This window comes from Sturnira hondurensis, unplaced genomic scaffold (genome assembly GCF_014824575.4).
Source record: "Sturnira hondurensis isolate 20B ecotype Veracruz unplaced genomic scaffold, ASM1482457v3 Scaffold0020119, whole genome shotgun sequence".
NCBI lineage: Eukaryota > Metazoa > Chordata > Mammalia > Chiroptera > Phyllostomidae > Sturnira > Sturnira hondurensis.
Window position 1 is genome coordinate 170,734 of NW_028092750.1, and position 26,311 is coordinate 197,044.

The 26,311-nt window shown below is 38.0% G+C and overlaps 1 protein-coding gene and 1 pseudogene across 2 annotated transcripts; one reads left to right on the plus strand and one right to left on the minus strand.

Annotated features, from left to right (window-relative positions):
- ADAMDEC1 (ADAM like decysin 1) lies at window positions 1-16,413 on the minus strand. Of its 2 annotated transcripts, none has more exons than XM_037028848.1 (14): window positions 16,271-16,413; window positions 14,384-14,466; window positions 13,135-13,208; window positions 12,238-12,316; window positions 10,635-10,711; window positions 9,040-9,226; window positions 8,752-8,814; window positions 8,024-8,095; window positions 7,573-7,742; window positions 7,129-7,210; window positions 6,302-6,432; window positions 5,454-5,631; window positions 2,257-2,342; window positions 1-692 (listed from the first exon to the last, which is right to left on the minus strand). In XM_037028848.1, the coding sequence occupies exons 1-14, from the start codon at window positions 16,356-16,358 to the stop codon at window positions 686-688; spliced, it is 1,377 nt and encodes a 458-aa protein (XP_036884743.1). In that variant the 5' UTR covers window positions 16,359-16,413; the 3' UTR covers window positions 1-685. The 2 variants fall into 2 exon arrangements, with proteins under 2 accessions (XP_036884743.1, XP_036884741.1); XM_037028846.1 differs by having other exon boundaries at window positions 14,357-14,466; window positions 16,271-16,412.
- A 5,520-nt stretch (window positions 16,414-21,933) lies between these two features.
- Window positions 21,934-23,148, plus strand: LOC118975146 (annexin A2-like; annotated as a pseudogene).
- The last annotated feature ends 3,163 nt before the right edge of the window (window positions 23,149-26,311 follow it).

The window sequence follows — 26,311 nt, forward strand, 5'->3', positions numbered from 1 at the left end:
GCCTCAAAAAGTTGTGTCTTTATTCATTGACATTATGGCTCATTAAATCAATAGATGAATAAACCATTCCTTGATAGCTGAATTTAAATGTAAGCAAGGAGACTTCTCAGAATTAACATTATCTGTGATGGTGAAAGGATTATGCATGATAGAATAAAGATATTTATATTTAATGAATCTTGACATGATGGAGGAAAATACCACACTTGGAAGAGCAAGTGGAAGTCAGAGGAGGAATAGATGACACACGAATGAAAGGTTTTACTCCTCAAGTCTCGATATTTTTCTCAAGGGCTGTAACTAAGAAGATGAAAGTGGAGTTAAAGTACAAGTTACCTCTACTTTTACAGTCCTGGATTGACTCCGACTGGTTTGGTGGTGCATTCCAGGTGTTTTATCAAGAGCTAATTTCTTAGTTTTTCAAAGAGCAGAGCTAAACAGTGGCTTTGTGATCCTTAAAAACACATTAAAGATCAGGTCTTGGAAAAGAGGCAGCTTCTTTGAGTACATCTATTTACCAGTGAGCTAGACTGGTAAAAAATACAGAAAGGATAATGACAAATAAAAAGCAAAATATATCTAAGTGTAAAGTGATAATACACAAGAATCCTGGTGTGTTCAGATTTCTAGATTCTTGTCCCGGCAAGAAGGCAAGAAGCATCTTCAATGAAGCTGATTTTTTTATTCACTCGCTGATTAAAAGATAAACAGTTTGGAAGCCATGGTTAGTATAAATGTTAAAATATTATACAATCATGATAATGAACATTTATAGAGTTTAAATGATACTAACAACCCTACTGAGGGACAAGATTATTCATTCTACTTTACAGGTGAGAAAAACTAATTACATTGCTTGGCTTAACATCCCATAGCTCATTTTGGGCAGAACTAAGAAAAGAATTGACATTTTCTGAGTCCAAGTTCAATTTTCTTTCCCTGTTACTAAATTGGCCATCTGGCCCAGTCATGGGACATGGCCACCTCCCGTCCCAAGCCCCTAAAGTGTTGAATGGACGTTTTTAGGGGCGCTATGCTCCAGTGTCTGACGTGATTATAAGGTGGGCCCGGTGTCCGGGATGTCCTGCAGAGTGGCTCGCAGCAGGGTTTCGGCAGGTGTGGCAGGTGGCCCCTCATGACCAGAGTGCTGTTCCTCATCTACTACCTTGCCAGCCCTTCCCTGAGAAAGTGGCCATCGATGGGGCCTGAGCCCATTAGTCTCGCAATCTCTCCGGTGTCAATTCCAGAAAAGATCCATGAAAGGGTAGCATGGATAACTTCTTTCATACAATTTATTCAGCCTCTTTCTCTTATTTACGCTTTTTTGTTGTTGTTATTACCATTTTTAGATTCAGAGACTGTTTCTCCACTGACAAAATCACTATATCCAGAGCTAGTGGGTTCCCTCACCCAACTCTCATAGTATTGCATAAAACACAACAGTGATACATGGATCATAGTTTCTTGATGCACTTTGAAAGGAATAAAATCTTTTTCATCCATTTCCCATCCTCCTCCTCTCAGGCAACCATCGTTTTTTATCCATGAGTCTGTTTCCATTTTGTTTTGTTTGTTTGGTTATTTCATAACCTTATATAAAATAAATACTGGTTGTGAAATAAATAAGTCACAGGAGATAGTGTGTAGCACCCGGACTAGGGTCAGTAATGTGGTGATGACTTTGGAGAATGACAGACTAGCCCTGCTGTGTGACCAGGTGGCAGAACATATAAACGCTGGGTCACGATGTTGTAGGCCTGAAACTCACGTGACATTGTGCATCAGATATTCCTCAATAAAACATAAAATTTAAAGAAATAAAATTATTACATCTTATAATATGTTTTTAAATGCTACTCATTTCCTGACTACTTTGCAAATGACAACTATCAGCTCTTAACCTAGAATAAAATTTAAGTATCAATCAAGGCTTTAAAAAAATGAACTTCTGTTCTTTTAGCTAACATTAAACTCATCACTACCTAACAAAAATATATATAATTTTTAGCACTTGTTTCAGCAGTTCTAGTCACAGATGACAAAGTAGCCATTTTGTCATTAGTATGTTAGTATACACACAGTCCTGAGTTAGTTATGTTTATAATGATGTTTTTTTCTTTCTGAAACTGAGTGATTTTTAAAATGTAAAATAAATTATGTTTTACTGTATTCCAAAGCCCAAAGTCACACCATTCTCAAAAATGAAATCAAAGTGAGAAGACATCTGAGGACAAAGAAAGAAAAGAAAGGGCTCACGTTGTGTGGTTCAGAATCCACTGTGCACAGTCAGCGCTGGGCTTGAACTTGCAGGTAGTGGCCTCACAGCAGGGCTGGGAGCATTCCTTCAAAGCACACACAGAGGGCAAGTGGGGTCAGCATTTTCCCTGTGAAATTCTCGTACAAAATGGCAAGGAAATTTCACCTTTTACCCTGAATTACTCTGCTACACAAGTGATAGTGGAAATAACCAAGGAAAATTAATAAACCAAAGACACAGAGATAGAGAACAGGCTGACAGGGACCAGAGGGGAGAGGGGAGGGAATCTCAGGGGAAAAGGGGAAGGGTTCACAGGAACAAGTATAAAGGACACACGGACAAAAACTAGAGGGGGGAGTGGAAATGGCAGGGAGGCGGGGAGGGCTGGGGGGATGGGCTGGGATCGGAGTAAAAGGCAGAAAACTGTACTTGAACAACAATTAAAATAAAAATATTAAATGAAAACTACTGCTTGAAAAGACAAAAAACTGAATTATCCAAGAATCACCACAGATAAATTTGTCCTAGATGATATCATGTAAATTAATTCTAAATGTCCGGGGAGAATATTTCTATGCTATACTGAAGACAGAGAAAAAATATTCAGTCTTCAATTTGTTATACCAAGAATGCATAATTCTGATCATGAGACCTGGTAATGGATACACACACTGCTGTCATTTATGAATATAAATGCAAAAACTGAATAAATCATTCATAAAGTACCACTTTATTAATATAATAACTCTTTCTCACAACCATGTGGAGTTGTCTTCTCCCCAAAATGTGACAGTATTTCAACTGCACAGAACACAGTGACGTGATCCACCACGTCAAGAAACCGGGGACAGAAACAACTGTTACTGTGATGGACGGCAACAGCTAGTTGGTAAAAATTCAGTAGCCATTACTGAATTGTTTAGGAATATTATAAGTACACCATGAACAAAATTATGTATCACCATGATGAAGAAAATCTATCTGATTAATAGCAAAAATATATTCAATAAATAATGAGGCAAAGATTATTTACAGTTTATATTTTTCTGAATAATAAATGCTATGAGATAAGAAAATATATGAGAGTATAATATGTGGTTAGTATATATCACATTTTCATTATTTTATGTGATAAAATTCTTGACCTGGCTGAAAGTATAGGATCAACTCTAAACATATTGGGTGAGTCACTAAGATAGCTGTTTGAGATAATCCAATAACATAAAAAGTAATAATAATTAAATCCTAAAATAAAGAAAACATTACACATATCGGTAGCAAAAAAATAGAAAATACTTCAGAATAAAACCTTCAAAATGTGTCAGAATTACATGGAGTACTTTACATACAATGTTCCTGAGAAACTTTCAAGGCAAATTGTCTTTGAAGACAGTACTCAATGTTGTGAAAATGCCAGTGGCCTTCAGAGTGAAATATGAATTTAATACATTTCAATGTGAATTTCAACCATATTTGTGGGCAAATTGACAAAAAATGCCAAGAGTTATATGGAAAAATAAACATTAATGAATTGCTATGCAAATTCTGCATATATATGAAGAGAATTACTAATAAAGATATTAAAATGCATTGTATAGTTACAATGACTAAAATAGCATGATGCTTGTGTCATGATATTCAGCCAGATAGATTGATTACATTCAAAACCTAGAAAACACCCAAATATATACACTGAAGAAAGAACAAAATGGCACATCAGATCTTCGGAAACAGGATTATTTTCTAAAGGATACTATACTACACATATGTGTATATATAGGTCTATATATTATGTATACCATTTACCTGCTGAAATTAGAAGCATCTAGAATTATGAACAATATCAGTGGTCTTCCACCTTAGAAACCATATGGGGGTGTAAGCAAGTAAGAATGATATAAATGCAAATCTAACATTTATAAAGTTTTAAATAATTTTTAATTCCAAATCTCATTATAATTAATAAGATATTTGCAATGTTTATAAATAATTAAGTCACACCATGTGATCCAATATAATTCACCAGCTTTAGAATTTCTGAATAAATAAACTGAAGCACAGAGAGAGAACATATGACTTCTCCTTTTTATTTTATTGTTTTTAAAGACTTTATTTATTTTAGAGAGAGGGGAAGGGGAGGAGAAAGAGGGAGAGAAACATCAATGTATGTTTGCTTCTCATGCACCCCCTACCGAGGACCTGGCCCACAACCCGGGAATGTGCCCTGACTGGGAATGGAACTGGTGACCCTTTGGTTTATAGGCCTGTGCTCAATCCACTGAGCTGCACCAACCTGATTGTTAAAAGAGGCTCCTTTTTAATAGAGCCTCTTAAAGTAATGGGAAAATCTTGGGTTGCAATGGGCTTCACTGATTACTAGATTCGTATCCTTGGAACTAGTTACTCAGCTTTTCTTAGTCTCACTGCTTCTTTAGTTTGGGATCATCACAAAACCTGGTTTATAGGTTTGTTGTGAGTAATAAAGGAGATGATGCACGTGTGTATGTATATTACACATATATATGCATTCTGTAGACTGACACGTGGAAAATTTCTTCAAATGGTAACTCAACTTTTAGTCTTTAAAGTAAAAGATCACTAAGAAAACATAACGCTCTCTTTCAGAAATCTAATATGGGATCACTAGCAAACAGTCTATTGGAGACTCCTTGAACGCATCAGATTTTATAGACATCAGCAGACTCAGTCATTATCTTGGATTTTCAATATTAGTAGCCCATTTTCTACAGGTTTATGTCCTTTTCTTTCTCCATTGTATTTAATGTTTGGTTTATATACTAGCGGGATGAGAGAAAGTCAGCTAATGCTCTGTGGAGTGGACATCTAGACCTGTGCTTGTGATTGTTCAACTGGTGATCAGTTGCGATTTTGTGGGGCATTGGGTTTCTGACTAATGTCTCAGGAAAGCTCATGCGACATATTATAATTAATGATTACTATCTTTACAGTGAACTTCATATGATTCCATCAAAACTGTATCCGGCTTTTGAAATGCCTTTCAAAAAATGCCTAAAGTCAGTACTGACATAAGTGCAAGTCCACTTTTTACAATGATGCCAAGCTTGTCTTTAGAAATTTTTTTGAAAAGCATTCTGTTAAAAAAGGAAAAAGAAAGAAAGCAGTTGTTGCTGCAATCATTGTATAGTAAAGTTTCTAACCGTGGACATTTCCATACCTTAGGAGAGCCACAGTCGCATTGTTCCCCCACTTCCAGAAGCTGGTTCCCACACTCTGGGATTGTGAGTATATCTTTAGGAATCGGGGCTTGCAGCAGGCACTTCGGTTTTGCAGATAAAAGGTATTTTTCAAAATGTGAGCGGGAGGATGTGCTGAAATCCTTTGGGAATTTTGAACTGTAACCAGAAGAAAAATAAAAAAAAATACCATGATATACTGTGATAAATGAACGTGAGAATATGACTTATCTAAAAATATTGCCTGGTTCCATGGAAATTCCAAATTTACTATCTGTTTAGGGCTATGCTGTGTTATATGTGGAGGGTGGTGGTGTGATCAATCATACAGCACAGAAAAATGAATTGATTGATTGGTGGTGGGGGGGGTAGTTGTCATCATCTTAATTAGGTCCATAATTCTAGAAAATATATTATTTAAAGTTAAAATAACATAGTCACCATCCTTATTATCTACCTTGGTATATTTATAAATCTTAAATAATGAGCTCTAATACCTGGTAAAACTTACATACAATGTTCACATCAAGTATACATCAAGAGGTTGGAGGGTGAATTAATGGGATACACAACTCTTGATAAAAAATGCCCATCCAGCTATAGAGACTACATCTGATTTCTTTTTTTAATCTTCACCTGAGGATATATTTATTGATTTTTTTTAGAGAGACAGGAAGGAGGAGAAAGACAGAGAAAGGGAGGGAGAACATTGATGTGAGAGAGAAACATCAATCGGTTGCCTCTTGTACTTGCCCCTGGACGCAGTTGAACCCAGGACCTAGGTATGTGCCCTGTGTGGGAATTGAACCTGCAGTTGGCAAGGTCTCACCTTAGATACTTATTCATCACACAGCTCCCAGAGGAACATGTAGTGGTGTATGGAACGTCAGGCATACCAAGGGCATGACCCAACTCATGTGACATCACTGCTACAAGCGCCACATTATTCTTTCCGTTAGCCTTGAAAAAATAGAAATGTCTATTATTTCTTCTTTTTATTCAGTTCATTCTTAATTGCTGTCAATGTTCAGAATTAAAATAATAGTTTGACAAGTAAAAATAATTAGTTGTGAAGTTCCTTTCCCTGTCATTTGTTATTATAAAATGTTGAATCAACACTTGGAATTATTGGTTCCTACAAATCAACCATTGAGTCAGAATTTAATAAATATCTGCTGAACTAATAATACTGTCTCAGTAAACCATGATTATATGCAGGTAAATACATTCATTGTAAGAAGTCCCAAAAGATGCCATACTATGTACTCAAAGGCTTCCCAAAACTATTGACATCAGTAGTGTTTGGCCACATCATACCAGCATGCAGCTTGTCTATCTCTCTGGCCATTGATATTGAGGGTGATTAATTTGAAGTTGGCTCAGGCCACAGAGGACACCTGGATTCCCTTTCCCTCCCAACCTCTTACTCCCTAATGCCAGCTGAAGAGTTAAGCCTTCTGGGAGAACCGAGGTAAGGAAATATTCAATTCTGTAATCCAAGGAACCTTCGATGTAATGGTCTGCCAGTAGTTTTTTTTTTCTACTTCTATTTACTGACTCAGCAAATGCTCATTGTACAAACTATATATAAGGCATTATGCTGGTCTTCATAGAGGATATAGAACCACAGAGAAGACTTGCTGTATGTTCTCAAACCTCAATAACAGCAACTGAAGATGGGGAACACAGGGAATTTGCGGCTGCCACTCCTGCACGTGTATGGGCGAAGGCACGTCCACTGTGTGAAAGTTAAAGGTACATTGTCACAATCTGAATCTCTGGAACAATTTGCTTTTGTGAATCATGTTTTTGGTTTTCCTTGTTGCCCTACCCTATTTATTACATTCACTAGGTCCCTGAAAACCGTATGGCATTCCATAGCACTATGATGGCTGTCGATGGTTGTCCCCCGTCCGAGAACCTGTTTTAGTAATCTGACAGGTCTTCAACACCCTCACAGGTGAATTGCTAATGGTAGAACTACAGGCTCTCTGGCAACCGACCGGGGACACATAACTGAACAGTCAAGTCTTCCAAGAACCCTTTGGGATAACCATCTGCTCTGCCTGCCCTCACCTGGCCCTGGCCAGTGCGGCTTACCTGAGGAGCTGAGCATGATCGTGGGGCTTCATTTTCCCCATGTTGGAACGGTGCCAATTCAGAAAGTTGGTAAAGGTGACGCCTGAGTTGGGTTCTACCTTTATCTTATCGCCGTCAGACCAGATTTCCATACCTACCAAGGCCACTTGAATGTCTATGGTGTTATAAATCTGTGGGAAGAGCATTTTGCTTCATAAATGGTTTTGAGATTTCTTTAGTGTTTTAGATCCTTTGCTGACCACAAGCAGTGGATAAATGTATCCCATTTTGAAAGCAGGAATTCTACAAGTTGCTTTTGCTATAGTACATATGATTTTACTATAACAAAAAATCAACTTAATGTTGATTCTTGTCTGCTAAATTTCTCAGAACTGTTGCTGACCTTAAACCACGTGGCCCTCCCAACTCCTTATTTGGTGAGACCATAGGAGAGACTGCGGCTGTGTCTTACCACATTGAGCAGATTCATCACTTCAAACAGGAAGCTTCTTATCAATGTTAGATTCCCCTGATACGTGTTGTACTGTGAAGTACAAAATGCAAAGTATAATTAAGAACCCAAACTACAGTGAGAAAGCTAATTTAGTTGATGTTTTAAGCAAAATCATACATTTTAAAGTACATAAATCTCTGTTCATTCCATGTCTACCTTATATAAAATTCCATGTTTCAACAAATTGTATTTTAAATGTAAGACTTTTTTGGTGAGAGAAAAATTAGGCATTCATATAAATTTTTATTTTTATTTTTTTAATATTTTATTTATTTATCTTTAGAGGGGGAGGGAAGGAGAGAGGGAGAGAAATATCAATCTATGGCTGCCTCTTGTGCACCCCCTGCTGGGAACTGGCCTGCAACCCAGGCATGTGCTCTGACTGGGAATCGAACTGTGATCGTGTGGTTCGCAGGCCTGCACTCAGTTCACTGAGCTACACCAGCTAGGGCGTTTGTCATTTTTGTTTTTCATTAATTTTGTGTACTTCTAATAACTAAATGTTTTGGTAGCAGGTGGACATCAAAGAGGGTGAGGGAACACCGTTGCTGGCAAGATGGGTAGAACAGGTCAGACAGTCAGGAGGGCGGGCTCTGCATTTTCAGCCAGAAAGGTTTATTATTTGTGTTTGCTGGTAAGAAATCTTAAAGGTTGACTTAACTTGACAAGTTAAGTTTCATACTCACAAAGGCATTATCCAGCACCAGAAAGAGATCAACGTATCTTGCAGCCCGAAGAAATTCTTCTTGCTTTACAAAGAGCGAAAGAACACTGTCAATAATTACCTTTATGCTAAAAGTGTGAAAAGCTTACAAAGGTATTTTTTTCCTCAGAGGGAAATTAAATTGACACGTAAGTAAATAAGGTACAGTTATTTACTCTCCCTACCCCTGTCACTGCTGAGCACGACAGTCCATGGCACTGTCATCACAGAGATGATTGAAGTGGAGGATGACACAAGAAGCCACACTCACCTCTGGGCTGCTGAGAGACCTAGTGGTGCGGGTGATGCTGTGTTTTCTGCCAACATTTTTCACACCACAGGTGTGATTAGCTGGGTCCAGCTCCTCCCAGTTATATGTGAAGACAGCATGTTCTTCTTGGTCTGTGTGTTTCAGAGGCTTTATCATGTACCTTTGATTCTGATGTGTGAAGTACCCCCTGTGAGACACGGAGACTCATATTGGAGGATTCTCTGCCACTGAGTCACAGGTACTGACCAGAAAGGATTGACACCTTTCCCTCTACCCCAAGCTCATACATACAGTATTTTTTCATAGGCTTTTGGCTAACTTTTGCCAATTTAAGTGATAATCAACATATGTCAATACTAAAATGAAGCCTGTATCATTTACCCAGAGAGTTGTGAACAAGAATGACTAAAATGAAGCTACCCCAAAGGATTTGGAATTGACATGGGGAGCTCAATAAAACTTGTCCATCATTTGTTTATACATGTAGCATATACTTCTTGGCAGGTCTTAGGAACATGAATGGAGAGTGAAGTAAAGGAGCATCCAGATCCCAAGAACCCCAGAGAAGGGAAAATGCTGAGCGGATTATCTAGAGGAAGATTCTGGAACTGATAGTTTGAAGAATTCTACTTTATCATAATAAAAATCATTCAGAAATTTAAAGTCAAATCCATATGATGGAATATTAAAAGTGTACATAGCAATTCAAAAGTTCATCTATGAAGGTATCTCATAATGAGGGAAAAGGCTTTTTATGTCACATGGTATGGACCATGTTGGAAGAACAATTATGTTTATTTTATTTTATATTTCAACCATGTAAAAGATATATTTGTCCATCTGCATAAAAGATGCAAACATGATAAAACATTAGTAATAGTAATCACACCTAGGAAAAACTTTATGGTGGGTACTTTCTTATTTTCTTACTTGCATTTTTCTTACTTTTCAAATTTTTTCCAATTGATAAAAATTACCCTTTTAAGGAGAAACACCACACACATACACTTTTTAAAAGTATGTTTCAGCATGACAATTGCAGGGTAGAATCTTTAGGAAAATGAGACAGAATATTTTAGGGAATAGGATGGATAAATGTGGAAATGGATCCAGATGCCATCAAGGCCCAGAGTGTAGAGTCTGGTTTAAATATTTCTAACTTCTTTTTTTTTTAAGGAAACATTTTCATTGTTTTATTGATAAAATTTTACTTATAGAGTCATTCTGGAGCAGGTGTGCACCAGTGGTAAAGGCATGTAGAAAACCCATGTTCAAGTGTGACTTTTGTTTACTGGCAATAAACATTATTTCCTATATAAAGTCATCATAATGAAAACTACACTCTACCAAGCACTATGGTTTATAAGTATCAAAGTAAATATTTCTAACTTCTTAAATAGGACTAACTTCTACTAGATCAGCAGATTGTAAAATGATTGCAAGGGTGATCTCTTATTGTTCACTTTAACTACACATACTCAGCATTTTATAGATGGAGAGAATTTAACAGACACTGTAAGACATGATGTACCAAAGACTCATTCTGTGTAACAAAATGATGCTTGACGTTTAGTATTTCGGGGAACAGATCTCACCTCAACCCACTGCAAGTACTAATGCTGGCCACTGAATCCTTTTCATTCAGGATGTGTCCTTTGTAGTAGCAATGTTCCTAAGGTTGGAAAAAATATATGAACTGCAAGAAGAAATGTAACACAGTGGTGGTGGAAGCTGCTATCTTGAATCTGTAGGACAGGCCTTTGAGTAGTGACTGTGGCCAGACCACTTCCCAGAAACAAAACCAGTGAGAACCTCCGGGGCTGTAGGAACTGTCCCACCACTGACCCTGCGCACTCTCTGTACTGGACAACGGCGCTATCTTCCTGACACTAATGGGCAAGAAACAGAAGTCCGGGGAGGCTGAACCTCAGCACGCTGGTGGTAAAAGTGGATGGACGCTGCATTTGGGAAGTAGTTAGCTCTGCTGCAATCTAGGGAACTCTCAGAGTTGAGGTACAACTTGTAAGGATTTGGCTCCCTTTGCTGAGTCCCTAAGACACTGTGTATACCACATCAATAAAAGGGGGTACGCATTTTTCTAGATTCTATAGTCCTAAGGAGGCTGCACAACCTCTCCTGAGCCCCTCATATTAATTGGCCCCGCTTACCATATATTAAATGGTGTGTTAGTGGAATTTTTTTACCATTATCAAAATTCCAGGGGATGGGATGGGATGGGAGTAATAGACAGAAAACTGTACTTGAAAAATAATTAAATAAAAAAATTAGAAAAAAATTCCAGAGAATTTATCTAAGGCTAAACATTCAGACATGTTTGATGATCCATATAAGAAAAATAGGGGGTTGCTTGTATAGAATGATCTAAGAAAGCTAATGAATAACCTCTTGTTCAAAATAAACTGACTTGTCTCAGGGTTGAAATTCCATTTGTGTTTTTCTTTCCTTTGGAAGAAACCTTGTTATTGTAACATTTTCTCATAGGAGACTTGGAAAAGGTACTACATGAAAGCATCAGCCACTGCACTTGAGCATGAATTAATTTATTAGATCATTTCCTTGGAGGTCAATGTTAGCAAAATTCTGGATATCTATGAGATGAGAGCTATCTCATATCTATGTGTGATTGGGAAACGAAGAGCCCTTTGTGGCAGAAGTCCTATCTGTACTTTTTTAGAAACGTACTTGTTTAGGGTGCCCTGGTGGGTGGGGGTGGCTCTGAGAAACTCGCTTAGTTTGATAACACTCCATGACTAAGTGTTCTTTCTATCCTTCCTTTGGCTTTGATTCTCTGTCTGACATCTAGGCTTTGGCATTATCTGTTGGGTGGTAGTTTAACCAGATATAAATTTACATTAATTAAATAATTGATATTCTATTGTTGACCTCAGGATGTGTGCATGTATTATTAGAATATAATAAATAGGTTATTTCTAACCTATGATAAGGTGGTCTAGAAGAAAAGTAGCCTTTGGGTTGCTTCACAAAATGCAACATTGGAAGCCTCCTAGTACTCCGACCTCTTAAAAATGCGGACTATGCTTTTTTTGCCTTATCTCATGGAATAGGTAAGCACCTGGCTTTCAAGTTCTTCAAGTCTTTTAAGTTGTCCTTGGATTCAAGAATCTTATAACTAAGTGGCGGATCCATAGAGAGTCCCTGGAAGCATTCAGAACCTACCATGTTCTGAGGGCTTGTGGTGACCTCTTCTCCCTCAGGAGAGTAATAGGTTTCGGTGTAGTTGGGCCCCAGGAGATACCTGCAGTGAGCAGAAAGTTGCATGATTCACCCACTGTGCTAATAAAGGCTAATTTTCCTGCCATGAGCTCCAGCACTAAAGGAGTGACATTGTCTACGGCAAGAAGGCATCAGCATTTCTGACACCCACTGATCTTTTCCCAGCGCTGAAACTCTGCTGCTGAAGCAAATCAAAGCCTTAGCTACCCCTGTTAGATCTGAGGGAGGAAATGCCCTCAGCTGCCCTTTAACTGCATGTTCTCTATGTTCAGAAAGGGTTATTTGGAGGTTCTTCACACAAAGGATGCATCCTCCCAGGCTTCTGTGCCGGGTCACAAATGTGACAGTTGATGAAAGATGAATACCATATGCTCTCAGCTATAAGAGGAACCTAGTGAACAAAAACAAAGGAGCACAATAGAACCAGAGGGTCTCTGGGGACCCTCGCATCCCCAAAGAATGTTCTCGGCTGCTGCAGAGCTCACTGGAGCCGCATCCCTGAAGAAGCCTTGGACATATGTTCTCATAAAAGTAATGGAAGGTCACATCAAAGATCTCAGTTTATCTGTGTAGAAAAGTATTTCAGTAAATTCCAAGAAGCATCAAGGAAGAAAGTCATTACTTTGTGCAGCTCTCTTTGTTTTACACTTTGCACATAATCTCTCCTAGGAAACATCAACATGTCCGAGATAGCATTAGCACAAATGTATCTGAAACATCTAAAACTCAATATACTTCTTGTCCTTTATCTCAAATCACACTAAACAGAATCTCAAGATCTATTTTGCCACATTCTCTTAATACAATCCAGTGACTTAAATTACAGAAAGTACAACTTACTTGGTTTTTTGTAGGCAGAGAATGACTTCCCCATTTAAAATAATCCGATACTGAAGTTCAGGTTCATATCTTTCCTTAAAAATTTAGAGAATATTATGCTGAGTGAAACAAGCCAGTGGATGAAAGACAAATACCATAAGATCTCAGCTATGAGAGGAACCTAATGAACAAAAACACACTAAGGAGAACAACAGAACCAGAGGCATGGAAACGTGGAACAGTCTGATAGCAACTGGGGGGTGGAGGGCAGATAACAGTGGAAAGAAGGAGAAGAGATTTGTCAAAGAACAAGTACGAAAGACTCATGGACATGCACAACGGTGTGGGGACTGACTGTGGGAGTTGGGGATGGGCTGGGCAGAAGAGGGCAAAGGGGGAAAATTGGGGTAACTGTAATAGAACAACAATAAAATCTTTTTTAACTTAATGATATAATGATATTAATTTATATTTTGGTAATTGCCAATGCATGTAAGGTAAAAGTAGCTCTCTTATGCCTTATAACATGTAAAATTAAATATAAATTGTATATTTAAATGAATTTCCAAAAAGCACGATAACGCAATAATAATACAGGTTAAACTAACTCTGTTATGTGAGATAGGGACTAATTAATGGATCACTAATGGGTTAATAATAAGGCATATGCTTTTATTACATTAAAATCAAACTAAATATACTAAAGAAAATCAACCAAAACCTACTAAGAATTAAATAAAGTCAAATTATAAAATAAAGGAAATGTTTGCAACAATGAAATAGTCAAAGAGTTAATGTCCTTAGTAAACCTTAAAAATCTTGCTAATTCATGAGACAATGTTGATTTCTCCACTACAGACAAAACAGTCAGGGAAAAAAAAGGCAATTTCGTGGGGGAAGAGGGTGAAGGTAAGGACATGAGTCTGGGGAAATTGGCAAGGAACATATTTAAAAAATGGCTGCCTTTCCTGGGCACCTTTTTTCCCTCACAGAAACTTGGAGAAATGCCTAAGCAGTTTTATTCTTTCTGACCGTGTGAGGCAGTTAACTCCCTTGCTGCTACTCAATTGTGAAAGCATTCTGAGAAATCTGGAATTTTCTCCTGGACAAAGGCGCGGTGTACATAAGGGCTTCGATAACAAACCATTAGATGTTGACTAACGACATCAACTGCATTAATAAAAAGGCTCTTTATTGTCTCTTCAGATGATTGAAAAACTCCGCAATCATTCACACCGCTTACCTTATTACTGTGGGTCTCTATCCGTACCTCTCTTTTGTGTAAAATGTGTAGTTTTTTAGGATGGACTATTTTATACAGTTCTATTTCAGGTGTTTGCCTCGTGGCTATTGCTAGAAAGAGAGAGATAACAGTGATAAAAAAAAAACATTGAAAGGATTTTGTGTTGGTTTTGTTTTGCTTGTTTTGTTAAACGGCATTGAAGACTGAATTCCAATTGAGAAAGTAAGCATTCAAAAGGAGTTCCTCCAAGTACTTGAAACTTGATAACAAAGAACTTTTCTTTCCCTCTCACTTCCCCCACCCCGATTCTGGAAACAGTTGTTTGGATAATCTCTTAATGTGTGTAAATCCCTCAAGGTGGGTCATGAGGCCCCAAAAAAGTAGATTTGGGATTAGAACAAAGTTTATGGGAGCTGGGAATTCTACCTGTAGTATCCAGATTCTCCTGTCCAAATTTTTCTATTTTCCTGTCCAAATTTATGGATTTTTCTTTTAATGTTCTCAGAGGTTTCTTCTATTTTTATGTCTTTTGCTCGCTGTGGTGCAACCTGTGACTACCCCTCCAAAAATCAAATCTTCACAGACAGATACTCCTTCAATTTTAAGAAAGACTCTGCTGACAGTGATTTTATTTGTCAGTGCAACAGTTAGCCATTATGTTCTTTCCCTCATTAGCATTGGCCTCCAAGACTTTAGATGTCACAGGAAATAAAGTTCTTGTTATTCTCTGGTGGAATAATTTTAAAGAGCCAGAGAGCCAGAAGAAAAATTGTATGTAGACTGAATGTTCTTGATTCACTTGGAATTTCGTTACACAGACAATCTTCTATTGTGCTTGCATACAGTAGGATAATAACCGATATTGGAGCCAAAATATGTGGTTTTACATCCTAGCTGGATAACCTTGTAAAAGTCACGTTGATTTCTATCAGTTTACTTACCTAAAGTAGAGGTTGGTGTAAAAATTAAGTAGCATAGTGTATCTAAAATTATTTAATACCAGTCTAGGAAGCTGGCAAGCATACCTTTACCCATTTTTTCTTTATTTCTTCAATCATCAATATAAGGTCAGTGTTATTTTTAAATGTTCTCATTTTCACAGACAAGTGTCTATGCTTAGAGATAGATTCTCACTCAGTGTGGCTGGCAGTCAGTGTGACCTTAGAGATGCCAAGCAATTCTATACCTGGAGATGGAGACAGCCTGAAGGGAAGTATTAATTCATAACATCTCTGCTAGTCAACTCCCAAAGTTCTGCTGTGATGCTATCCTTAGAAGAACTCATTACATATGAAAAAGGGAATTTAAAAATATATTACTAAAGGGTCTTTATCAAAAGAGAATATAAATTCCATCTGTGGAAAGGGTTGTGGGATTGAAAGTAGAGTGAATTTTAATATCTAGTACTAACTGATCAGTTGGTCAATGAATCTCTAATGTTGCTAATAACACAGTTATGTCTAACTTAACTCTAATTTTACTTTAGAGTCTTCCTTGTCATCCACCCCAGTGCAGCATTTGGATAAATTGTGGCTTTAGAGAAATGACTATTTTTTTATGGGGTAGAAATATCAATGTCATTCGAGATAACCTTGAAGATGGTTAGGAAATTCTTGAATTCTTGTCTGAAGTTACTTTTCTGCTATCATTTGGGGATATGTGTTTTAGAAAACAAAACAATAGAACTTGTACAGTTATTGAATGAGAAATGAAATTTCAGAGACATCCTAATTAAATTATTTTGCCAATCATAACATCTAGATGATGAGCACAGTTTTTATAAATTGAGTACATATACCAAAATGCAAACAGTAGTGACCTTTGGGTCATAGGATCATGTCATTTTCTTAAAAGTACTTCAACAATGCATTAAAAAAACAATTTTGTATAAAATGTCAATACATGAGTGCTTACCTTCAGTTTGCACAATGAGCCAGAGTGCAGAAAGCAGGACCAAAGACATGGTGGTGACAGTGGGGAGCTGAAATGTCCCACACAGCATGAAGACGTGGTTTCCCCGGCTATTTATCTTCCCTGACCTCTCTTTATAGATTGAAACATGAGATATGAGCCTCAAACCTTATTTATGAGATTGGGGTACGTTTCATAATGGCGTTGGGAAATCGCCAAGAAGTTTCAGAGTCAACATCGGGAGAGTGTTCCGCGTTCAGGAGAAGTGTTTATGCGTGTGGTCACAGCCTCTTCGGGAAGCACTGTGGCAGCTGTTTGTCCTGCTGCTCCTACGATGGTGGAAAAGTACCACCTGAGACTCGGATGCCCCTGTGCATATTTGCGTACTCGTCAAACTGAACCATCACTCTCGTTCCTCAGTGACCTTACAGAAACTGGCCTACAAATTTAGAAAGTATATCGGCAGTCTCTACCTATTGTGAGAAGCTGGTGCAGAAAACACAAAACTTATAAAACAAGTACCAGACTAAGTTGTACAAGCTAGAACATGATAGTCCTGGCCCTCAGTCTCCTTTTCTATGAAAATGGGATGATGATAACAATACTTACCTCAAGCTTCTTATAAAATTCACACATATCTTCTAAAATTAAGATAATGCACATGCATGCATGCACGTATACATGTAAAACTGCAAAGAATGTGCAAATGTAACTCTCTTGTCAGTGTTAGCCTCAACTTACACTGCCTATGAGGTACGTTTGAAGTGCACTGTGAATTCTACTGCAGGAAAATAACAATATTTTTCTGGTTAAATACATATTCACGGTCATAAATATCAAAAGAGTATATTGAGGGAAAAATATTGATCATCCAGTGGCCCAACATCAAAACATGACTGCTGTTAATGTTTGATCATTTATTTTTACCTCTCTTCTATGCACTAATGGAGAGAAATAAAAGAAAAGCAAGTTTTATAGACTTTGGTACTTACTATATGCAGGGTGCTAGGAACCTGTATCTTTTGCATAGTATTATGACATAATATTGAGTATTAAGATGTTATTTTAATGGCTTTAGAATATTGCCTTGTGTGCATATGTTATGCATGTTTTTGTATATATATATTTCTTGGATAAGTTACTAGAAATTATATTACTTAGTTTAAAAAGATTTTTTAAAACATCACTTTGAGGTCCTTGGTATTCTCATATATTGACCTGGTACTTCTTAGAGATTTAGCACCAAATTAATTTCCATTTTGAGATTTTTCCCAGTCTAAAAATCTATCTTCAACTGCTGAGCTTATTTTCACTGTTAATTTGAAAGTTTGTTAGCATCTGATTGCAAGGTCTACAGTTACCTCTCTGTGGCTGTGTATTTTTTTTTTGTTCTGATCCTTGTCGTTCTCCTATTGGCGAAGAGTGACTTAGATGTGATCATAGCTGCCTTGATCTCCTCTCCAAATGGCAGTACCTCATCTCTACCTGCTGTCCTTCAGATAATGGGCTTAATTGTGTTTTGTTCCTCTGTTAAGAGGCTCTCAGAAAGTGTCACACACATTCACTTCCTCTATCACAACCGTAGTTCAATAGTTCAGGGGCACTGTGGCTGATGAAACTCAAGATATTTCTGCTTGCTCCAGAGAGGAGCACCTTAGTATAGAGACACTGTTTGGACTCAGATGAAGCGTGAGTCTCTTCTAACATTTGAGTTTCAGATATTATGGAGGGTGGGCAGAAAAACGTTCATCATTTGTCTAAGGCACCTCATGAAGCATCTCCTAACTGCTCTGAATCAACCTACCATCGGAATATGCTGCCTCTTACCATCATTTCTGCTGTGTTTCTTGTTACATTTGCTATTTTAATCAAGGCGTGGTGAGCAATCTGCTTAAAGGCAAAAATCTAAGGCCCACAGATTGGCATTATACTTTTAGCTCCGTGCAGCTGTTCATGTAGAAAGTTTGAGCAATGCTACTGCACAACCGCTGAAGTTTCTCATCCTTTAGAAAAGCATATAATCTGAGCATTAAGAAACACTTTAACCTGTTCATTAAAAATACTAGTGGAACAAATTTTGGTATATTTGAAGACTTCACTCTGAAAGAAAAACCGAGTATTTTATATTATTAACAGAAACAAAACAGAAATGTTAAGAGTTGCATAGTAACTATCACCAACAGTCAAATTTCAACTGTGCAGATTTCATTATTCTGAGCTCTTAATCACCAGTCCCAGGCGGGCAGGAGCTGCTTTGTGCTCACCATAAACCTCTCAGCTGGCATGGAGAATGGGCCCAGGGCTGGGGAAGAGACAGGTGGGGCTGGGTTGGGCTTTCCTAAATCAAAACTCCACAGAGAGATAGCTTTAGGATAAAATTGCCTTTCATTATTCAAATCCACACTGCTTTTTTTCCTAATGGAAAGTTCTGATTAAAACAGAAAAGAGAAGAGATTGAGTACCAGAAAGGTACATAGAAGTCCAGGAATGCAGGTAATGCAGAGGCACTTTTTTCAAGTGTCCACTCATCATCCCACCAGAGCCCTGGAACAATGGAGATCTACACAAGCTCACATTCTCTCTAGTATTTTGTTAAACTCAGTGTCAGTGGGGGAAGTGAGCCAGGATTAGAAGGAAACTTTATCTATCCATTGCAACTTAACATATGTTGCCCCAATCAAAAAATAAAGAACAGATAAAAATTTAACTTAAAAGTTGCATAAAAATTCCAGGATAGGTTTCAAAACCATCATCAATAAAAACTATGTGCTGTCAAAAATTCTGCTTTCAGTCTACTAAACTGAAATTTATTTTGCTGATTAAATGTGCAACCCATATTGCAAGATAAGTTAAATGTTTATTGAGATTATATTAATTTTGATTTACTATTTGCTTGTTACTATATTAAATTAATATCACTTCTGGGCATGCCAAAATGATCCTGATACTACCCCTACTACTGAGATATTCCTATAGTAAGTCTAATGGTGGGAATGAATCCATAAACAGATACAATGTATATAAATGGTAGGCATTATGATTGAGGTTTGTGCATTGTATTCAGGTAGATTTTAGAAGTATAACATTTGGTGAGTAGAAAAAGTCAAATAATATTAGCTGGAAAAGAAATAGAGGAATGGGTATTCTGGTGAGAGAAAACTGTAATATATATGAACAAAGTCATGGGTGTGTTTGTGGAACTGCAATGCATTTGCCACAACTTAAATATAACATAAAACACTAGGGATATGATCTAAGTTTGTGAAATATGCAGGAGTCAAGTTATGGAGAGAAAAATGTTAAAGGCTTTAAAGAAGAAAGTAAATATCTGTGAACTATGTGGCTCATAAAATCATCTGACTTTGTGACTGGGGAGAGAGAGAAATCTGGAGTCAAGCCTAAGGTACAGCTCGAGCAACTGTATGACATCTTCCAGCTTGGCCAGTTGACAGGAGCTGCACTTTAGTTATTCCCCTTCGAGGCAGGAGATGCATCACCTGGTGTACCCTTCAGGAGCACAGCACCTTGAAGGTAGCAGATGTTCAAACATGTTCATTCAACATTTGTACCATGAAAGGAATTTGTAAATTAAACTATCTTCCTGCAATACTGATTCTGTTTATTGGATAGTTGAATACCAACTCATAAATTCAGACTGTACAAATAACAGTGAAAAGATTATTTACTTGACGCATCTGGAGGAAATGAGGAATGGCATATATATGGACCCTTACGAGTACAATATTCAAGGATTGACTAAACATAGGACTTAACTTATGATCATAAAACTAAGGAATCGCGACCAACATTCTGACCACAGAGAATTTTGTTCTCATAAAACTTACAACTTAACATTCAGGAATGTTTCCTAACAAAGTATATTTTATGATTCATGGCAGACATTTAGTATCTAACTAAAAATTAAACTCAAATAGCAACATGGACAAAAATTACAATAATTCTTTAAAATAAAAATGTTTATATACATTTTATTATTTGGTCAAAATAACAGATCTAAATGGTTCAAACATTATGATTCCTATCTCACAGATGACTCAAAGAGGTTAAATGGCTTACTTCAAATGCAGGGGTGTCCAACCTTTGGCCTGTCTGGGCCACACTGGAAAAAGGAGAGTTGTCCTAGGGTACACATTAAATACACAAACACTAATGAAGACTCGTGAGCAAAAAAAAAGTTTTAAGTAAATTTACAATTTTCTGTTGGGCAGCTCTCATAGCCATCCTGGGCCACGTGCAGCCTGCAGGCTGCAGCTGGGACAGCCCTGCTAGAGGCTCTACCATACATGTCTCCTAAGTTATGAAGGTAGGAGAAGCCGTGTTTGATATCAGCGCTTCAAGTACATGTTACCACGGGGGAGTCCATGATGATTTCAATTGCCTTTATTAAAAAGCCTATTCCAAGAACATAAGAAGATAGGAATTAGCACGTTGGGTAAGAGGGTTGAGATGAGAAGAGAGAGTGTAGAATAAGTATTGAACAGGGTAATACACGTTAAAGAGAGTTAAACAAATTATTTAATCAGTATTGATGAAGTAACTAAGGTTATAAATCACAGAAATCATTAGGTGTATGAGTTTCATATTAGAGACTGGATTAGGTACCTAAATTTTTGGAAATGATGGTAAGGCTGTTACCATTAGAATTAAAGTTGTCTTGTGGTGAGGTCCAAGAACTGTAATGCTAGTATTTCTTTACAGGGAGGGGTCCTTAAACCCTAAAATTTCTAAAATGACAGAAGAATTTATCAATATATAAAAGTAACATGATATGGATTAAAGGTAATTCTGTTAAAAATAGTAATTGAAGGGTATTTATTAAGGCGTAATAACCTATTAATTCCAAATCTCATTGCCTATACACACAATATGGTTTCTTTATAATGCAGTCAGGGCATTGCACCACATGGTCATTCAGAGGCACAGGACACTGGAAGTTCTGTCAAATTTAACATGTAACTTTCAATGTTATCATGGAAATCAACATCCAGCCTAAAGATGGAGCAAGAGAAAGAGTGAGGCATTTATGGGACTAGATTTGGAAATGATGACATTGCATCCTTGGAATTCCATTGGCCAGAACTCACTCATATTGTCACATTTAACTGTGAGAAAGATTGGGACCATAGTCCAGCCATATGATCCAGAAGAAAAGGAATGAAATTAGTGAGCATCTATGTCACACAGCTTTAATCTGTGTTTGTTAGATATCATAAAGTTGTTCAGTATCAAAGATGAGTAAGAATAGAAATTGATAGCTGAACAACATGAAACTCAAAGGAAATAGAAATGGAAAAGAAATAGGTTTTTTTAATTTTTTATTTGAGTTTCTGAAGTAGTGCAAGTTAGTTTAGATAGCTATATTAATGTTTCTTCATTTTTTAAAGATTTTATTTATATTTAGAGAGGAAGGGAAGGAGAGAGGGAGAGAAATATCAATGTATGGTTGTCTCTCATGAGTCCCCTGCTAAGAACTGGCCTGCAACCCAGGCATGTGCCCTGACTGGGAATCAAACCATGATTGTGTGGTTCACAGGCCCACACTCAATCCACTGAGCCACACCAGCCAGGGCAAGAAATAGTTTTAAAACCATCTTTAGGTGCTTGGCATCTGGAGACACTCATACTTCTCAGCACCCAGCCCAGCTTCTTTCAAAATGTCAATTGTTCACAAAATTCTATGCAGGCTCAGCTTTGAGGGTAATTACTGGACACCCCTAAATGTGTATGGGTCAGTCAAAGCCTATAGTAACTTTGATGCTGACTGGTATGATTTTAACATTGAAACAACCATGAAGAACAAGGATGTGGATGAGTTCACCATTGTCAACATTTTGACTGACTGCAGCAATGAATAGGATATTGCCCTCACCTACCAGAGAAGGGCCAAAAAGGAATTTGCATCAGCACTGAAGTCATTATTGTGTGGCCACCTGGAGATGGTGATTTGGGGCCTATTGAAAACACCTGCTCAGTATGATGCTTTGAGCTGAAGGCTTCCAGAAAGATCTGGGGACTCACTGAGATCATCTGCTCAAAGACCAACCAGAAGCTGCAGGAAATTAACAGAGTCTACAAGGGATGTGAGACAGATTTGGAGAAGGACATTATTTCTGACACATCTGGTGACTTCCACAGGCTAATGGTGGCCCTCCCCCAAAATGGAAGAGCAAAGATGGCTCTGTCATTGATTATGAACTGCTGGACCAAGATGCCCAGGATCTCTTTGGTGCTGGAGTAGAGAGGAAAGGAAGTGGTATTCCCCACTGGATTAGCATCATGACCAGATGGAGCACGTGTCACTTGCAGAAAGTATTTGAACCAAAGAGCTCCAGCCCAAGAGCTCCAGCCCTCATGACACACTGGAGAGCATCAAGAAGGAAAGCAAGGGAGACCTAGAAAATGCTTTCCTGCACCTGGTGCAGTATATCCAGAAGAAGCCCCTGTATTTTGCTGACTGTACAACTTCATGAGAGCAGGAGACATGCGACAAGATCTTGATCAGAATCATGACGCCCTGCAGAGAAGTGGATGTGTTGAAAATCAAGTCTGAATTCCAGAAAAAGTTTGGCAAGTCCCTGTACTATTACATCTGGCAAAACACCAAGGGTGACTCCCAGAGAGCCCCGCTATGCCTGTGTGCTGGGAGTAACTGAGGCCCGAGGTGGCACAAGCATCCAGGAGTGGTGCTCCTATACTTGCAGCTAAGAGTTCTAGAAAATCAGCTTGCAACTAGTAGCCTCCTGTCCCATCCCTGGGAGGAAGATGTTAGCATTGCTCCTACCCCGACCTTCTTTCAGTTGCCAGAACCTTGCCTGGCTTTCCCCTCTAGTCTCTTCTTTCAGCCAAAGAAATGAACGTTCCAAGGAATTGGAAGTGAAAGCTATGATGTGAAACACTGTCTTGTAAACAGATATATAAGCTGAAATTTTACTTTAGAACCAAAAATAAATAAATAAAACCATCTTTGGCAAGCAAGTCGTTTTCCTGAAAAACATGTGAAGTACGTAAGAAATACCCCTAAAACGGGTGAAAGTTAACACGGCCATTGCCTGGGGAATCAGATTTCACTTACGATGGATGGTACTACAGATGTGGGAGAGACTGAAGGTAAAAGGTACGTTTGTGGGTGAATGAATGTCTCTAATATTTCAGTACAAGGATTCAGTAGGGTATGCTAAGTCATTCAACAAATATTTAGGAATGTTTACACTTTTATTTTCTAGACTTTGTATAAGAGTGTGGGGATGTGAGATCGAATACTTAGAACTGTGAAGAAAATTCACGGAACAGTGAGTAGAACAATGCCTAAGGAAAAAGAGAATGTAGAGTTGGGTAAGAGCGGGTATTTTGGGTGTCAGCTAAGAAATACTTCCAGCTGTGGCGGACTGGTTATACCAGAGCAGTCCCCTAGTGATGTCTTAGTGAGCTAGAGGGCAACAATGTGTGTGTAACAACTATTACAAGGCATTTAGAGTACTGCAGCTGAGGCAACAAGGTCTGGAATGTCCAAGATTTCTGACAGAAAGGAAGTACACAGAGGTGAGCTTGACATTCCCCTCCACACTTCCCTTCAGGCATTCAGGAATTCTTAGGTTCTAGTGAACAGGGTAAAAGCTGAGCAGAGTTCTCAGCAGTCTCACACTGCTACAAAGACAAAAACTGGAATCAAGGGTTCCCCAAGACGGAGGGAAGTTGATAAACTCCCCATGATAAGTTGGGATCCATGAAAGACTGAACTCTATTAGTAAAGGCAAACAAAAACTACTCCAGCCTTTCCAGATTAAAACCCAGTTTCTGATCAGCGCAGCCCCCGATTACATTGAGGGGATGGGCTTGGCAGCTAACTGCCTGCCTGAGGAAAAGGCACATGTCGGTAAAGCTGCAGTGAAGGTACAGCAAAATACAACCAGAGACGTCGAAATAAAGGACAAACTGACAGTAACCAGAGAGGAGGGTAGAGAGGAATAATAGGGGAAGGGACATCAAGGAGCATGTACAAAGGACACATGGACAAAACCAAAGGGGGTAGGTTCAAGGGTGGGGTGTGGGGATGGGAGGAGGGGAGGGTGTAAAAATGGAGACGACTGTACTTAAACAATAATAAGAAAAATAACTAAAAATACAAAAAAAAGAAAGTATACCAGCTGCTACATGCAGAATCCTGCACAAGTTTCACATATATATTAAAAAAGAAAGACCCTATGATTCTACTGAAATACATTCCCAAACTGGCAAAATTCAGCTATAATTTTAGATATCACATCGTGGCTTTGGGAGGCAGGGAATGTAAGGACTGCAAGGAGAGACTACAGAAGCTTCCAGGGCACTGATAATGCTACAGTTTTCTTGATGGATGTGGTAGTTACATGGGATATATGTCGTGAAAATTCATTAAGCTCTCTCATTATAAATTTTGTACATTTTTCTAAACACATATATTTATGTTATACCTCTATAAAAATTTTATAAGCTTTTATATATGTTTATATCTATCCACACATGTCCATATATTTATTTTGAATACTGTGTTGCAGTTGGTCAAGGCTTGGTGGTCCATTCTCGATTCAGGCAGGCTGTTAGAGAATGTGTGGAGCTGTGGGGATGCTTGACATGCTTTTATTCACAGGTGGGCGAGCCACGCATGCTGCAAGTTGCAAGTCATCTCTAGTGAGAAGTCCCTACTTGCTTAAGTACTAGAGACAAACAAAGCTGGCCTCAAGCCAAAAAATTACATAACGTAGCATGATTTTGCTCATGCAAGCCCACTTTATGTTATGGGAACCGTTTATCTGACCCGGTGTCAAGGCTATGGTAACCCTACTTATCAGGCCCATTCAAGGTTATGGGAAAACTGCTTCCCTTAGTCACCCAGACACCTGGATGAGGAAGCCAGACTGCTTCCATTTACCCTACAGATACAACCTCAACAGTTCAAAACATTTGGCTTGTGGGGAGCTTATTTTTTGTTGTTGTAAAACTGTGATTGCTACAATCTTATTTATGCAATAAAGGCTGCATTTTAAACATAAGCTCTTATGTAATCTCCGTTCTTTATTAAAAAAACTTTTGCTAGGAGTCACTGCACTGTTTAGGCTGTTATTCTAAAGGCTTATACTACAAAAGTTTGTTATAAGTATATAGAATACCTATAAATTCATTTTGAATTTGTGTATTTTATCTAGAATTATTTGTGGAAGAAACATTATGAGTTAAGCATCCCTAAGGTTAGCACTTCTGATAAAACAAATATTAATTTCAAGAAAGAAATATATTAAATCCTGCCAACATGTTTCCTCAATTGACTGTTCCTATGAACAATTTTGCAGTTGCAATATAAGAAGGCTAAATGTGTATTTCATTTTCCTTGGGAAAGTATTTATAACTGATACAGAGAGCCTGAAGCAAGGCAAGGAGAGGTCCAAAAAAGAAAAGGGCCAGAAAAACTACTAGGATCTTATCATATTTGATATTTGAATTTTTATAGAATATACTATTTAATTGCCATAGAGAGTGATCAATTTTTCTCATTGGGTATAAAATAAAGATAATTAGATAAATTATAATACTTGATTTATAACACATCCTTATCCACATATAATTAAATTTTAAATAAATTAAAATTAAGATTTGGTTTGTTATTTGTTTTCAATAATGTTACTAGGTAACTGGGAGGACACTGTCCCAAACCAAAGCTACAACCTCTGACGGTAACCTGCACCTAACCAGATCCATCTAATCAACACATCTGCTTTCCTTCCCGATCTAAATTTAGCATTGCCCTGAATACTCTGTTCATTTTTCCTTGCCTCTTCTTTTCATCAGTAATCTTACTGAATCTATATATGGTCCTACTTATCTATTGCTGTCTAACAAACTTCCAAGCCTGTCTAACTCGTTTCTACTGAGAGGAGAGGAAGGGGGCTGTCATGTTCATTACTGCCTAGTTGCATGGAAGGCCCAGCCCTCGGTCCTATCGGACACGTCCCCAGCGTGTGGGGGGAGCAGGCCTGGGACAACCCTGCA

Excerpts from the sequence above, each read along its gene's own strand:
- ADAMDEC1 (XM_037028846.1), bottom strand. The coding sequence starts at position 16,358 with ATGCTGTGTGGGACATTTCAGCTCCCCACTGTCACCACCATGTCTTTG. Across the intron at positions 14,467-16,270 it reads GCTCATTGTGCAAACTGAAG|CAATAGCCACGAGGCAAACA; the intron begins GTAAGCACTCAT and ends CTCTCTTTCTAG. Across the intron at positions 2,343-5,453 it reads GCGACTGTGGCTCTCCTAAG|GAATGCTCCCAGCCCTGCTG; the intron begins GTATGGAAATGT and ends TGTGCTTTGAAG.